The following is a 10152-nucleotide window of genomic DNA, read 5'->3' on the forward strand; positions in this document are numbered from 1 at the left end:
ATGTCTTTTTGAGACAGGGTCTCCCTGTAGCCCCAGCTGTCCTGGACCTCACTATGTGGACCAGGCAGGTCTTGAACACACAGAGATCTGCCTGCCTCTGCCTTATTTTTTATTACTTTTATTTTTTATGTGTATGAGTGTATTGCCTGCATGTATATAAATGTACCCGTGTTGTGCAGTGCCTCCAGAGGTCAGAAGAGGGTGTTGGATTTCCTTGGAACTGGAGTTAAGGGTGGTTGCTAGCTGCTCTGTGGTGCTAAGAATCGAACCCAGGTCCTCTGCAAGAGCAGCCAGTGCTCTTAACTGCTGAGCCATTGCTCCAACCCCTAAATCAGCTTTTAAAGCTATCTTTTAAAAGATTAAAAACATCTTGTGTATGTGTATGTATCTGTGTATGTGTATTCACTTGTGTGCAGTTGCCTGTGGAAGCCAGAAGAGGATGTTGGATACCCTGGAGCTAGAGTTATGCAGGTGGTTGTGAGACACCTGACATGGTGCTGGGAATTGTACTTGGTTTCTTTAGAAGATCAGCAAACATTCTTTTGTTGGGGAGGGGAGGTCTTTTTGAGACAGGGCCTCCCTGTAGCTTCAGCTGGCCTGGAACTCACTGTGTAGACCAGGCTAGCCTTGAACTCATAGAGATCTGCCTGCCTCTGCCTCCCAAGTGCTGGGATTAAATATATATGCCAGCATGGCCGACTCAGCAGCAAACATTCTTAACTGTTGAGCCATCTCTTCAGCTCCAACGTTTTAAGCTACTTTTTGTATTTATTTATTATTATGTGTACATGTGTGACAGAGGACAGTTTTTGAGAATTGGTTCTCACCTTTTATCATGACTACTGGAGATTGAACTCAGATTGTCAGTCATATACAGCAAGCACTTGTACCTGTATAGCCATCTCACTGGCCCTAATCTATTTTTAATAACGTTTGTATTCAGTTACATAAAAAAGTGTAAGTACCCTTTAATGATGCTCGTGTTGGTAAGGGAATACCAACTCAGCTGAGAGTTCAGTATGACTTGACTTTGTGAGTCATTAGGTAAATTCCTTACTATGTTAGATATGGGGCTGATGTCTTTTGTTTTGAATTGTTTCTGCTATGATTTCTCGAGTCTTCTATGTTATTTCCTTAACAGATCAAAAAACTGAAAGAATTGCGTTCTATGCTGATGGAACAGGATCCTGATGTGGCCGTTACTGTTCGGAAGTTGGTGGTAGTTTCCCTGATGGAACTATTTAAGGACATCACACCTTCTTACAAAATCCGGCCCTTAACTGAAGCAGAAAAATCTACCAAGGTGATGCTAGATAAAATTTACTTTATAAAATAAGCTGAAAATTTTAGAGAGCCAGAGATGGGAGGACAGGGTGTTGTGTTTTTGTTCCTGCCCTCCTCCCAGCATTGTAAGGGAGTCCCATTTTTGTTAACCTTTGAATTTTAATCCTCTGATTTTTTTTTTTTCTTTTTTGAAAGAAAATTCGATGATTTTGGTCTTTTTCAGATTCGCAAAGAAACCCAGAAGTTAAGAGAATTTGAAGAAGGCCTGGTTAGCCAATACAAATTTTACTTGGAAAATCTGGAGCAAATAGTTAAAGGTATATTAAACACATTTTAGAAGTACATACTATACCTAGCTATGATATGATCACAATAGGGAATTTCATATTCTGTTTTGTGAGAGGTAAGTATTGTGTATGGTGAAAAGTAAAGTCTATAGTTAGACTTCCTAGTGGCTTCGGCTGTAGTTCAGTTGGTAGAGTACTTGTCTGGCATGCATGAAGCCCTGGTTTTGATCTCTGGCACGGTATAAATTGGGTGAGGTGGTACATGTTCATAAACTCAGCATAGGGGAGGTAGAGGCAGGAGGATCAAAAGTTCAAGATCATCCTCAGCTACATAGGGAGTTCAAGTTCAATATATATCAGAATGAGACTGTGTCTCAATAAAACAGTTTTTATCCACATTTACTATTTACTGTTTGCCTCATTTTTGTCTCTAAAATGGTAATAATAGCATTTACCTCATGGAATTAGTATTAGAAGCAATTTGATTTATGAACATAAAGTGCTTAGCACTCTGCCTATCATGTCTAGGTACTATTATTTTATCAGCTGTTAGTATTTAACATTATTATTTCTGTAGTCCTTTGTTTTTCCTTTTATTGTGGTGCTGGATTGAACCCAGGAATACATTCGTACTAGGCAGGCGCTCTAGAGCTGAGCTGCACCTCAAGCCCGTTACAGTTCTTTATAAGTAGTTGTATGTTAGTTGAATTTATGAATCCTTTGGATTTATTATACCATTTTTTAAAATTTGGAAACTGTAGTCAGAAGGCCATACCTTGAAGTATTTGTTATTGTCTTGAAAGTGAACTTGAAAATCAGTTAGGATGATAAGCTCTTCTACCAAACCGTTCTCTTCAGAACAGGGACTTAGGAAAAATAGAGGATGAGTGACTGGAGAGATTAGCTCAGCAGTTAAGAGCATTTGCTGCCCTTGCAGAGGACTTGAGTTCGATTATCAGAACTCTTACCAGGTGGCTCAAAACCACCTGTAACTCCAGCTTCAGGGGATCTAACACCTCTTCTGGCCTCTGTAGGCATCTGCATACACACAGCATGTACACATAGATACATAACACATACATACACATTTTTTAAAAAATTGAGGGATGAAAGAAGAAATTTAGATTCCTAGGTAAAGTGCTTTCATCTCATTGAGCTCCTGTACTTAGTTTTAAGACCAAGAATCATCTAGTTACCACCTGAAACAGGACTACTGTATCCTGTTGACCCTGAAAATGACACGAAGGTGGCATAGTAGGCAAATAGAGGAGATAGGAGCCAGGGATATTGCTTCTGTGCTTTGGTGTCCCTGGGACTTAGAGTACAAGGTCTAGGAGTTTTATATAGGTAAGCACTGTCTAATAAGACCATAATATTGAGGGATGAAAGATGACTCATTGGGTAAAGTGCTTGCTATGTAAGTGTTAGGACTTGAGTTATGATCACTAGCACCCATGTAAAATGCAACTTGTACCTGTAATCCCAGTGGAGTGCATACTGTTTTTGCAGAGGACCCAAGTATGTATACTAGTATCCATGTTGGATGCTCACGGCTGTTTATAACTATAGCTCCAGGGGACCCAACAACCTCATCTGGACTCTGGGGCACCTGCATTCACTTGTGTATGTACTCACACACAGATACACAAATGTGTACGTAATTTAAAGAAAAACATTGGCTGGGGGCTAGAGAGATAGCGCAGCAGTTAAGAACACTGACTGTTCTTGCAGAGGACCTGGGTTTGAATCCCAGCACCCACATGGTGGTTAACAACTGTCTGTAACTCCAGTTGCAGGGGATCTGATAGTCTTCTTCTGTCCTCTGAGGGCGTTGCACGACACAGGTGCACTTACCTACATGCAGGAAATACATGCATACACATAAAATAAAAATAATAAATAAAATATTAAAAAATGTTGGAAAGTGGTAGAGAAAGACACCTGGTTTTGATTTCTGGCCACAGTATACATGTGGACATGTGCATGTACACACCATACACATAAAAGAATATGAGTCAGAAGTCATTTTAAGAAAATGTAACCGGGGCTGGAGAGATGGCTCAGTGGTTAAGAGTACTAGCAGTTCTTGCAGAAGACCTGGGTTCGAATCCCAGCACCCACATGGTTAATTAACAACTGTCCGAAACTCGAGTTCCAGGAGAACCGATACCTTCTTCTGACCTTCATGGGTACTGCACAACACAGGTCCACTTACAAACATACAGATATAATACTCATACACATAAAATAATTAAAAATTTAAAAAAAGAGAAAATATAACTACACTGAGACAATGAAATTAATTTTAATAATAAATTATATCCAAATTACCATTTCATAAATATATTTTATTAAATTGATTAATTATTTGTGAGTATGTGTGTGGGCATGAACATGCTACTGTGTGCATGTGGCGATCAGAGGACAATGTGGGGGAGTTAGTTCTCTCCTCCTGTCCTGTGGGTTCCAGGGACTGAACCCAGGTCAACAGACTTGGCAACGAGCTTTCTCACTGAGCCTTCTTGCTGGCTCCAAATTACCATCTCAACATGTAATTGGCTTTAAAGATTAGAAAGGTGTTTTATGTTCTCATGGTTTGGTCCTGAGATCAAAGTCCATTTTGTATTTTACAGTTGCCCCCCCCCCCCCTTTTTTTTTTTTTTTGCCTTTTTGACACAGGGTCTTCCTGTAGCCCCAACTGGCTTGGACCTCACTATGGAGACCTGGCTGGCCTTGAACTCACAGAGGTCTGCCTACCTCTGCCTCCTGAGTGCTGGGATTAAAGGCGTGTGCCACCACACCCAGCACTACAGTTGCCTCTTTATGTAACAATAGCTTCTCAATGAGACCATGAAGGTACAGACTTCTATACACATTAGATCACTTCGAAATCTTTTTTTATAGTTTAGTAAAAGTGTGGTAAATACATATTTACTGTAAAAAGAAAGCTAATTAGTTTATACTTTGATCTCTGATGAAAGTAACTACATTTGTCTTTCAATTAGACTGGAAGCAAAGAAAGCTGAAGAGAAGTAATGTAGTATCCTTAAAGGCATACAAAGGCCTGGCTGAAGTGGCTGTGAAGAGCCTGTGTGAGCTGTTGGTGGCCCTCCCTCATTTTAACTTTCACAACAACATCATTGTATTGATTGTCCCTCTAATGAATGACATGTCAAAGTCGGTAGGTTGCTCTGAAAAGGATTTCTTGCTAGTGTGCTTAGTGGAAAATTATACAATACGTGATTTCTCCCCACTCCCAAAATTCTTTTGTAGCTATTAGTGGTAAAATAGTATCAATTTATTAAGCAGTCTCTAAGAAAAGTATTTGAGTAAGTTTAGTGGAGTAGTTCTCAACAAGAGTTTTCCCTATAGTGAGTGCTAGGCAGTGTGGGGATAGTTTTGGGTGTCCTGAGTGTGGTGGGTGGGGAGTTTTAGTTCTGGAGTCTGCTAAGTGAAGGTCATGGAGGCTTTTTAACATCCTTCCGTGCACAGGACATTCTTGTGACAGCAGAGTGTCAGCAGTGCTGATTGAGAAACAACTGCTTTAGTGATGTATTTTCTTTTTCAGATATCAGAAATGTGTTGTGAAGCAGTAAAGAAACTATTTAAACAAGATAAATTAGGCCAAGCTTCTCTTGGTGTAATAAAAGTGATTTCTGGCTTTGTGAAGGGCAGAAATTATGAAGTTAGGCCAGAGGTAAGTCTTCGTTTTCTCACTTTGCATTTTATCTTTAAATTACAAAGTTAATTTTTTATTTCAAGAAGTTATTTATAGACATATATAAAGTAAAAAGTTAAATATACATACTCATTAAATATAAGAACTGCTAATAATGTGTTATACATATTTACCTAGATGTTTTGTATGCAGATAGGTGCCTGCTTGCCTTTAAAAATTTTTTAGTTTGACATTCTAAGAAAACCTTTCTGAAGCAGTTTTGATTTTTGTATTGGGAACTTATATCCCATTCTTTTAAATATTTGCCACAGCATTTTATTTGAACAGATATTATATATATAAAAAATATATACATATATGTATGTATGTATCTGTCTACCCTGCTGGGAAAACAGCAGAGGTACTTCCAGATTTTTGCTGATACATAGTTAATGGAAGAGACCACTTTGTTCATGCTTGCTCATATCATTCTTTTGTATTGTGATTATTATTATTGTTATTATTATTTTTGTCTTTTCAAGACAGGGTCTCCCTGTAGCTCCAGCTGGCCTGGAACTTGCTATGTAGACCAGGCTGGCCCTGAACTCACAGAGATCCACCTGCCTCTACCTTCCGAGTGCTGGTCCTCTTATACTTTTTTTTTGGAGGGGTATTGTCTTTTTTGAGACCGGGTCTCCTTGTAGCCCCAGCTCTCCTGGAACTCACTATGTAGACCAGGCTGGCCTCGAACTCAACAAAGATCTGCCTGCCTCTGCCTTCCAAGTGCTGGGATTAAAGATGTGCACCACCACACCTGGGGTCCTCCTATACCTTTTTATACATTATTTTTATTATAAGATTTGCATTTACTTAATGAGAATTAATGGAAGATAAAATGTATCAAAATAAAAATGAAACTCAGTGGAAATAGTTAATGTACAGAAATGTTCAAAAAAAGAAAATCTTTTTTTTTCTTTTTGGAGCTGAGGACTGAACCCAGGGCCTTACCACTGAGCTAAATCCCCAACCCCTAACCACATTTTTAATAGCATTACTAATAGGAAGAAGAAATATATCTGGAGGTAAATTTGAACAGAATTTTCTAACAGAGCATAATCAGGAATTAAAATCTTATAAATGGCTAGATGCCAATCCAAATCAATCATGACTTTTTAAGTTTTTAAATATAGATAATATTTACTGAGATTTAAATATAGGGTAGTATATTCTGAAAGTAATTTTTAGCCCTCTCTTGGGCCCCATTCTAGTTTCCTGATATCTACCCTCCGTCCCTCCTGTGCAGATACACATATATAAAAAATTAGAAACTGGGGCTGGAGAGATGGCTCGGTGGTTAAGAACACTGACTTTTTGCAGAAGACCCGGGTTTGAATCCCAGCACCCACATGGCAGCTAACAACTGTCCGTAACTCCAGTTCCAGGGGATCCGGGCATTGCATGACACAGGTGCACTTACCTACATGCAGGCAACACATGCATACACATAAAATAAAAATAATAAAGCATTTTTAAAAAATTAGAAGCTAAGATCTATATATGAGAGAGAACGTATGGTAGTTTTCTTTCTGAGTTACCTCACTTAATATGTTCTTTTCTAGATCCATCAAAAATTCCTGAAAATTGCCCAGTTCCATTTTTCTTCAGAGCTGAATAAAATGCCATTGTGTACATGTACCACATTTTCATTATCCATCTATTTTGATGGACATCTAGGCTGATTCTATTTCCTACCTGTTATGAATAGAGCAGCAATAAGCTACATGGATGTGCAAGTATGTCTGTAGTTGGATGTAGCTTTTAGGTACTATTGCTGGGGCATATGGAAGTTCTATTTTTAGGTTTTGAGAAACTGCCCCTCTGATTTATATAATGACTGTACCAGTTTATACTGCTCTTTCCCCACACCCTCTCTAACATTTGTCTTAATGTCAGCCATTCTGACAGGAGGAAGATATGGGGCTTTCTCTACTTTTATTATACATTTGAGCTTTTTACCCATTTGTATTATTTGCCAGTTTTTCTCATAAGTATTTATCTTTGTTAATGACCTGTGATCATTGATCTTTATTGTTTAAAGATTTAATTTTTTTTTTTGTCTTTTTGAGACAGGGTCTCCCTGTAGACCAGGCTGGCCTTGAACTCAGAGATCCACCCGCCTCTGTCTCAAAAAGACAAAAAAAAAAAAAGAAGAAACCTGTGTGTTTTGCAACTTTTACTGTATAGTGAAACTATAAATCTTTATTGTATACATTACAAATATTTCTTGGTTCAGCTGCCTTTTAACTTACTGTTGAGCTTTATTTGGGGCTTTGTTTTCATGCATAGATCAACCTCAGTCTCGATTTATTGATTTCTCTTTCAAGACTTGTAGTTTTTTTGTTGAATATATAAGCCATTTGATATAAGTATTTGTGTATTATATGAGTGCAGATAGATTTAATTTGTATAATGTATAAAATATATATCTTTTAAAAAATATTTATTTTTATTTTATGTGTATGAGTGTATTGCCTGCATGTGTGTAATTGCACCTGTGTCATGCAATGCCCGCATCAGAAGAAGGTGTTAGCTTCCCTGGAACTGGAGTTACAGACTGTTTTTAGCTACCATGTGTGTCCTGGGAATCAAACCCCGGTCCTCTGCAAGAGCAACCAGACCGCTCTTAACCACTGAGCCATCATTTCTTCAGCCCCTAAAAATTGCATCTTTGAAGTGGGTGGCATGTATCTTACCTTTAGTTTAAGATGGCATCTGTCTTTTTTTTTTGTTTGAGACAAGGTCTCTAATAATTCAAGACAGGCTTCAAACTTACTGTGTAGCTCAGGCTGGCCTCAAACTTGTTATCCTTCTATCCTTCTAGATCAAGGCCAGCCTAGTCTAAATATTGAGTTCTTGGCCAGCCAAGGCCACAGGGAGACCTTGTCTCAAAAAAAACCCACTTGTCATCTTTCTGCCTTAGCCTCCCAAGTCTCTGGGATTAAGTTGTGCACCAACACATCTTGCTGACTTTTGTAGTCTTATATTTTTTCACTTTTATTTGGGCCTTAGATGTTTATGTTCAATTTAATTTTGGTCATCTATTTTTATGGTTACACTTAACTTTTTTTTTCTACTTAGTTTTGTTGTTCTTACTATTTCATAGTCTTCCTTTGCCATCAGATCTCTCTGAATCCCTTCCCTCTTGAAAGTCATGGTTTTAAGTTGAACCACTAAAATGATAAATATTAGGCTTGAATAAGAAAAAATATTTAGAATGCTTACTCAAAATTGTAATCAAATAGTAAGGTAGAACATGAAAATCAGTCATAGAGAAACAGTTTCATTTTACTGATGCTAGGATAAAAGCTCCACACCATTCCCCACCTCCGGGCAGAAAATCGAACCTAGGACTTTGTGCATGTACAGAGCTGTATTTCCCCAGGCCCCTAAAAACTGCATCCTTTCATTTGGAGCTGTTTTTCATTGCCTAGTGATTAGTTTGTGATTAATAATATGAATACCTGAAAAATATTTGAAATTTGTCTGTCTATACTTACAATGACTTCAGGTTCATGCTTTATGCCTTTAGTTACTCCTATTTTCCATCTATGCCTTTACCCTGTTACTTGAAATACTTACCTTCCTTCCAAATGTGCATGTTGGAGCATTGAAACAATACAAAACCTGTAGTTTCATGAATACTGTGACTCAAGTCAGTAAGGTAATTTCTTCCAGAGAAAATGTAGGGTCTTAAATCTCTTGTTCTTTGCATTTAAATATAAGAATAGTGGCTACCGCCGGGCGTGGTGGTGCATTAATTCCAGCTTTATCAAGTATCAGAAACAGGAGTACATGTTAAAAATACATACTGCTCATCACTCAGGAGGCAGAGGCAGGTGGATCTCTGTGAGTTCAAGGCCAGCCAGCTTGGTCTACATAGTGAGTTCCAGGAAAGCTGGAGCTACAGGGAGACCCTGTCTCAAAAAGACCAAAAAAAAAAGAAAAGAAAAAAAAGAATAGTCGCTATTGTCCATAAAATGTAAATTTCTGAATTAGTGTCCAAACATTTTCTCCAAATATTTTGAATGGCTTAAGCCATTCTTATTTTGCTAGTTCAGCATTGCCTGTGACTTGGAAATAAAACTCTGGGGTATCACTCTAGATTGAATGAGTTAGAAATTGTGTGGCTGAGGCTCAGCAGTGTGTTTTTTCTTTTTGAGACAGGGTTTCCTTGTAGCCCCAACTGGCCTGGAACTCACCATGTTAGACCAGGCTGGCCTTGTTCTCACAGATACTTCCTGTCTCTGCCTCTCGAGTGATGAGCAGTATGTATTTTTAACATGTACTCCTGTTGATTCTGATACTTGATAAAGCTGGAAAGGAAAACAAGTCACCCTCAAATGACTGGCACTAGTCTTTGTGTAAATTTTTATTGTGAGAAACAGATGAATGCCAGCACTATTAATTGCAAAACTTGGGAGCTTAGAGCTAGTTTAGAAATGTCTTGAGTTATGTCTCTTCTCATGGTCCTTATGCTCTATAATTCTGTCTACCAGTGCATGTGTTCTCTCTTCCTTGTACTCAGAAAACAGCAGTGTTTTGAATTGTTAGCCAAATGCTGGTATTCTCTCATAGACACACGTAGCTGAGTGTGATTAACAGAAGATGCAGAATTTTGTGTAAATGTCATAAAAGATTTATCAAGGGACTAGAGAGATGGCTCAGTGGTTAAGAGCACTGACTGCTCTTGCAGAGGATCCGGGTTCAGTTCCTTGCACCCACACGGGGCCTAACAACCATCTGTAACCCCAGTTCCAGGAGATCCAATGCCATTTTCTATCCTCCATGGGCACTGCATGACATGGGTGCACTTATACACATGCAGGCACAACACTCAAACACATAAAATAAAAATAAATTAAA

The 10152-nt window shown here is 38.4% G+C and overlaps 1 protein-coding gene across 1 annotated transcript in view; it reads left to right on the forward strand.

The window, feature by feature from the left end:
* The window catches only part of Noc3l (NOC3 like DNA replication regulator), a gene marked incomplete in the record, with an annotated part of 52722 nt that overhangs the window by 12970 nt on the left and 29600 nt on the right, over positions 1–10152 (forward strand). The window contains 4 exon segments of the mRNA XM_008853079.3: positions 1142–1303; positions 1508–1601; positions 4577–4752; positions 5140–5268. Of these exon segments, the coding sequence (XP_008851301.1) occupies positions 1142–1303; positions 1508–1601; positions 4577–4752; positions 5140–5268 (561 nt within the window).

This window comes from Nannospalax galili, unplaced genomic scaffold (genome assembly GCF_000622305.1).
Source record: "Nannospalax galili isolate Female #2095 unplaced genomic scaffold, S.galili_v1.0 scaffold1027, whole genome shotgun sequence".
Taxonomy (NCBI): domain Eukaryota; kingdom Metazoa; phylum Chordata; class Mammalia; order Rodentia; family Spalacidae; genus Nannospalax; species Nannospalax galili.